The 6,950-nt window shown below is 34.1% G+C and overlaps 1 protein-coding gene across 1 annotated transcript in view; it reads left to right on the forward strand.

The window, feature by feature from the left end:
* Positions 1 to 864: 864 nt before the first annotated feature.
* Positions 865 to 6,950, forward strand: part of hmcn2 (hemicentin 2) — a gene marked incomplete at its 5' end in the record, with an annotated part of 55,368 nt that continues 49,282 nt past the window's right edge. Inside the window, 6 exons of the mRNA XM_016448585.1 lie at positions 865 to 960; positions 1,046 to 1,173; positions 1,282 to 1,426; positions 2,540 to 2,652; positions 4,251 to 4,410; positions 4,481 to 4,640. Of these exons, the coding sequence (XP_016304071.1) occupies positions 865 to 960; positions 1,046 to 1,173; positions 1,282 to 1,426; positions 2,540 to 2,652; positions 4,251 to 4,410; positions 4,481 to 4,640 (802 nt within the window). The remainder of the gene's footprint in view (positions 961 to 1,045; positions 1,174 to 1,281; positions 1,427 to 2,539; positions 2,653 to 4,250; positions 4,411 to 4,480; positions 4,641 to 6,950) is intronic.

A 6,950-nucleotide genomic window follows, 5' to 3' on the forward strand; every position in this document is an offset into this window, starting at 1 on the left:
AGGAAAAATTGAAATCGCATCATATGACCCTTAAGATTTTTTAATAAAATAAAATTTATATTATGTTTTATTGTTATTGTTTATTGTTAGTAATGTGAATTGGTTAATTACATGTAAGTGAGTGTTAGATGATGACAAAGGTCATCTAAATGTAAAAAACATGAAAAAATGCAATAATGAAAATTGTGATATTAAATATATATATATATATATATAATTAATATATCTATATAATATGGAATATAATATTAATATTATATTTAATCAAAATTCTTACAATTTATGATTGAATTTATTATTTATTCATTTATTTATTATTGTTAGTAACATTAATTTGTATGTTAGTACAGCATTTATTTGGAAATGAGCATCCATAATTAAATGATCCAATACTGGCTGCTACATATTCATTGATATGTCAAGTATCTCTAATATCTGATTATAACTGATATAGTACTTATATATTGTGCGTCACTGCTATAAATTAACTACTTTATCTATGCTACTATATGGCTCTAAAATAACAGACATTAGAAAAATATTGTAGGTTATTATTTGTGTGTATCGTTAAACTAGTCACATTCCTGACTGAATGTTCTGTATGTTGTTTTTATCCTGACTTTGATGCAAAGGTCAAGATGACACTTTATTAATGAAGTAAAGCCGTTACCAAAAACAAAAAACACACAAACACATCCATATGTGAGCTAATTAGCGACCACACATCCATTTCACATTATTAACAGCAAACTATAATTAAGCTCAATGGTTTGTTAATGACTAAAGTATGAAATGACATGTTTATAAGAAAAAATTACAAAAGAGTCCTTTATGTTCTAATCAGTGTTCTTCTGTTCCCTCCAGGTGTTTGGGTTGATGATGAAGGTGTTTATGTTTGTGAGGCCAAAAACCAGTTTGGATCCATCAAGGCTCTTGCCAGAGTCACTGTTACTGGCTTAGGTATGAAAATATATTGTTCTCCTTAACAAATTTGACAAATATTATCACCATAAACTGTCATAGCAATTATCTGTCCTGTTTGCAGAACCCCCATTATTAGTTCAAGGTGCACCAGCTGTCACAGTGATGATCGGTCAGCCTTTGAACCTTCCCTGTATGTTATTAGATGGCATTCCTCTTCCTGACAGAGTCTGGACGCACAATGGAAAACAAGTGAGTGACGAGAGAGACGCTTACTAGGTGTGAAATTGAAATTCAGGAATAATGGACATGTTTCGTTTACGCTTATTCTTTTATTGTGTATGATCGCTCTGTGTCTAGGTGCATGTTGGTGGAAGAGTCTTTCTAAGGAGTGACGGCAGTCTGCATGTAGATCGAGCTGGAGCAGGTGATGCTGGGACATATGTGTGCACTGCCATCAATGTAGCAGGATCAGCCAATATAACCGTCACAGTGGAAGTTCATGGTTAGTAGGCAGGGCCTGTTATCATTGAGTATAATTGATTTTTTTTCACCGTCTAGATTTATCAGCGTGATGATAGCAAGAGTGTAATGAGGAGTTAATGGAAGAAGAAAGATCGAGATTAAGTTTTTTTTAGACACCCAAATTAAAAGAACAAGTACACTGGTTTCAAACAATCTCTCATAGTTTATGGTTTAATTACCTAACAGCTAGAAACTTGAATGAATAATAAAAAAAATTTTAATCTTTATTTTATATTTCATAAAAGGGAACCGTTAATGGCAACGGGTAAAATGGTTATCTTATTACATGTGTCAGAACATGAGTCAACATCTACAATCTTTAAGAACACTGAAGCTACAGAAGTCGTACATGCCATACATGAAAAATATATAATTAAAATTATAGTTAATAATTAATACTATTTAAATAATAATAAAGATGTTAATCAGACAGACATTGATATGAAATTGAAAGAAAGAAAGAGAGAAAATAAAAATCTATAAATTTATAAAAATACAAATGATGGCTTATCCAACTTATTAGTAAAATCATCAAGTTTTATTAACATTATGGTGTGTTTTCCAATTAACAAACATCTAAAATCAATCTATATATCATGATAAATTTACTTGAAAAATGAAAATTTTTAAAATATAACTTGATACACTTGTTTTCAGAGATTTGTTTTTGAGAAAAATGTTGTAATATAAAGAAACTGAAAAAAGGACATTATTGAGGTTTATGCTTAAAATATATTTTCTGTATTCTCTGAAAACGTATGATTTGTTATATCTAAAAAAAACATCCAAAATACTGATTAATTAAATGATTTTTCACTTCTCAAGTAACCCGTATCTCATCTTAAGATTGTTTTTATTATTCGTGGAAACAAAACAAAAAATATGTATAAAGAAAATCATTTTGCAGTACGTTCAGCATTACAGTAATCCATCTGGTCCTTAATGAAGCTAAAATAGATGCTAATATTGGAGTTTCATATTTAGAAGCGATAAGCTGGATTCCTTGTGAAGTATCTTTGGCGTGAAGTTCTAATTGTGAACCACTGGTTGTTAAGGCCTTGTGAACAGCTGCTATTCTGACCTACTTTTGCAGCTCCTCCTGATATCAAGGCTGGTCCTCTGCACTACACAGCCAACGAGGGCACACCCATCTCCCTGTCCTGTGAAGCAAGTGGGGTCCCCAAACCCACCATCGTCTGGTCCAAGGTACATCACTCTTACTGTGGTCTTTTTTCAGTAATGGTGCTTCTGACTGGGTCACCATTCCAGCAGTGACCGATAGTGACAGATCGCACCTTGCTAAACAGTTAGCTGGAATAATTTAGCATAATGGAGGCAGGAGAAGTGCTGATGCAGCCCATTCATCTTTGATGCATGGCTTTCACAATCATCTTTCAAATGAATGCATGCTCACATCCGCCTGCCCCTGGCATGGGAGGTTTTCCACCGCTGTTTCACAACACGATGGATTGGGGGTGTATTGTCCGCAGTATCCACTCGAGGCATGTAAATTGCTATTCTGGTCACATGAAAGAAGGTCTGCTAAAGTCATCTTGTTTCAGAGCAAAAAGGGGCTGGGGGATATGCAGGAGGAATGCCTGATTCAACCTGAGAAGCCGCTTCAGAGGTTTCAGACAGGATGTGCATTCCAGTGGTGCATTCAAGTCACGTCGGAAAGATTGTATTTACAAGTTGAATGCACATGAACGTCACCACAAAGCCCTAATTGCGATTGGGAAACTCTGGATTTTCTTTTAGCCCTGAGAAAACATGTCAAACCCAATAGGTGCATCATCTGTTTTAATAGTAAATTCATAAAAATAAATGTTTTTTTTTTTACAGTAAAATAAAGTTGTGTATTGTACAATTACTGTAGTATAGCCACCTTATTTTTTAAGAGCAGGTGCAGCCATTTGTAACTTTAATGTGCAAAGCTACCAGTTTCATTCACTTCCTATGGAAGCTTTTAAATAAAAAAAGGTAATTGTGACATTTTATCTTAAAATTCTGAATTTTTTCTCAATTTTGAGAGAAAAAAAAGTCAAGATTGCAAGTTGTTACCTCACAATTACCTTATAATCAGGTTATAACGGGCAATTCTGAGAAGAAAGCCAGAATAGTGAGTTAGAAAAAAAGTCTAAATTGTGAGCTAAAAAGCTGCAATTACCTTTTTTATTTTGTATTCCATGCTGAAATCTATGGAAGCTTGCTTCTGCCACAGGATAAGAAAGAAAGAAAGAGAAAGAAAGAGAAAGAAAGGAAATTCAGACTTGTGAGATAAAAGTCGCAATTACCTTTTTTTTTATTTTTTTATTCTGTGGTAGAAATTTGCTTCCAAATCTTCCAGTTATTTTAGCTGATGTGCAAAAGCAGTCTATTATGCTGCTTTATATTGCAATCTGGTATTCAAACTGGTATAATCACGTTTTGTTTGTTTGTAGGGCAACATTTTTATACCGTTTATTACTCTTTGTTATTCTTCTAGTTATTTACCTATAGCGGCTAATGAATCAGAAGTTCAAAAAAAGTTGATTACTTCTGTGATGCAAAATAAGATGGATGTAATGATTAAATTTACAGCACCTTCATAAAATGAATAAAATCATAAAAATCGAAAACACACCCAATGCACATTCTTTATTCATCATTTTGTAGATGTAGAATGAAAAATCGAATTTTATATAGAAAATGTGTATTGCCATCCTGTTCCAACCGAAGTGATTTGAACGGACCTGACATCGTAATTACGACTTCCTAGCTCAAAACTTCCCAGGAGGACTTAAAGGCACTTCTTCTCTCCCCAGGGTCGAGATCCCTCAAATAGACCTGTGTCTGCACCTCTTGAGGCAGCTGATGGAAGTCTGTACATCCCCAGTCCCACAGCGGAGGATGCAGGGGTTTATGTGTGCACCGCCACCAGTGCTGTGGGCTACACCAGCAGAGAGATACATCTGAGTGTTAACAGTGAGGAATATATGGATGATTTACTAAAAAAATTGTGTAGAAGTATTTTCTGAGTCTCTCATTTTAATAGGCAAACCAAGAATTGTTGGTGCTGACGGGTCACAAGCAATGGTTAAAATGGCAGCTGAGGTTGGATCAGAGGTCATCCTTCCATGTGAAGTTCATGGAAGTCCTACACCTCTAGTAACTTGGAGCAGAAATGGGCAACCGATACCTCCCGTCACAGCCTGGTAGGAAAATAATAATCAGTCCTGTTGTACCTGTCATACACCATATTGATTATATAAATTCACGAAGACACCTAACATAAACTATCGTTCATACATTTATATAACTACATGCTTCTTAAGCAACAAATCAGCATATTAGAATGATTTCTGAAGGATCATGTGACACTGAAGACTGGAGTAATGACTTCTTAAATTGTGACCCTGGACCACAAAACCAATCTTAAGTCTCTGGGGTATATTTGTAGCAATAGCCAAAAATAAATTGTATGGGTCAAAATTATAGATTTTTCTTTTATGCCAAAAATCATTAGGACATTAAGTAAAGTTCATGTTCCATAAAGATATTTTGTACATTTCCTACTGTAAATATATAAAAACGTAATTTTTGATTAGCAATATGCATTGCTAAGAACTTCATTTGGACAACTTTAAAGGCGATTTTCTCAATATTTAGATTTTTTTGCACCCTCAGATTCCAGATTTTCAAATAGTTGTATCTCGGCCAAATATTGTTCTATCCTAACAAACCATACATCAATGGAAAGCTTATTTATTCAGCTTTGAGATGTTTAAATCTCAATTAAAAAAAATTGACCCTTATGACTGGTTTTGTGGTCCAGGGTCACAATTCAGCTTTGGCATCACATGAATAAATTACATTTAAAAATATATTTACATAGAAAACGGTTATTTTAAAGGTGCCATAGAATGCATTGATACAATATTTTAAATTGTTCTCTGATATCTACATAGAAGGTTTGTGGCTTAGGTAAGGGTAAAAAATCCATGTCCATTTACAACCCTAGGATTTGTCCATAGAATGAAATGGTCTGTTTTTACCTTATTTGGAAGGGTCATGAATAATAATATTAAGCTCTGCTCTGATTGGCTTATTCACAGTGCGGCTCAATGTTGAGCTCTGCTCTGATTGGCTGTTTCACAGTGCGGCTCATTTCAGTAGCTCACACAGCAGGAAGGAAACACAGGGAAAATATACTGAATATTTCAATACTTTCTCTCGCAGTTATATCGTTCGGTAATTATACTGTATATAAAATGCGGGCATCAGGGAGCCGCTATTAATATGCGGGGCATTGACACTTGCTTTCGAATGCATGATAGCTTTTTACTTTCACTTTCGAGATATGCGATCGCACGTGATCTGTTTAAACTACAGCGGCAGTACTTACTGCCTAGACGGCAGAAAATGCCTAGACGTCTAGGCTAAAATGAGGCTAAATTTGGGCTGTCAGTGAAAATCTAATAGACGTCTAATCATAGCCCATTTATAGACTAGTCATCAATTAGACCGCTATTAAACGACTACATATATACATCTAATAGACAACAAAATGGCAATCCATACATACAGCTTTTATTAAGAAAAATAACATTTTTGACAACTTAAGACAATACAAAATGATAAAAATACAAAAGAATTAATGACAAAATAAAATGTTATAAATACAATACACTTAAATATAAATATTATGATAAAAAATCTGGAGTTTTTAACAACTTAAGATAATACGAATATAAAAATGAAAAAATAAAATATTAAAGATATTTAAAAGAAAAAAAATCTAATACAAATCAAGAGCATGTTATCACACTTAAACATTGTTTACATGTAATTTTCGCCCACGCAGCTTCTTATCAAATGCAAGTAAACTTTTGAAACATTTAAATTAGCATTATTTTTGGCATGAAAAATAATGCTATATTTAATAATGCTGTAAAATAATTAAAATATAAAATAATTCTAATTTAAATGATTCAAAAGTTTACTTGCATTTGATAAGAAGCTGCGTGGGCGAAAATTACATGTAAACAATTTTAAGGCTATTTTGACCATGCTCATCGCTGGTCTGGTTACTGGTATAGGGCTATAGCCAAGCCGTTAAAATTAGACCACAGATCGCCTCGATTTCGCCAGGTGGGCTAAAAGCAGACTACACGTAGCCCGTCCAATTTAGAGCTAAATCGTGGCTACATATTATCTTTGTAGATATTATTGACACTGCGAACATGATGGGATATCAACCATCTCATGTGCTGCCTGGCCAAAAACTAGAGTGAATCAGGTTTGACTATAAGTGGGCTACAGATAGCCGCCCTGACCACGAGCTAAATCGTGGCTACGCACAGGCTACGTATTGAACATGTCAAAGAAATGAAACCAAACACCTTGTAAACGCTGTTACTTTGCTTACATGATGGAATATCATACATCTCACAAGTTATTTTGCCAAAAAACGACATGAAACCAAATTCAAGGTTATTTGGGCTAGAAGTGGGTTACACATAGCC

This window comes from Sinocyclocheilus anshuiensis, unplaced genomic scaffold, assembly GCF_001515605.1.
Source record: "Sinocyclocheilus anshuiensis isolate Anshui unplaced genomic scaffold, SAMN03320099.WGS_v1.1 scaffold451, whole genome shotgun sequence".
Lineage (NCBI taxonomy): Eukaryota > Metazoa > Chordata > Actinopteri > Cypriniformes > Cyprinidae > Sinocyclocheilus > Sinocyclocheilus anshuiensis.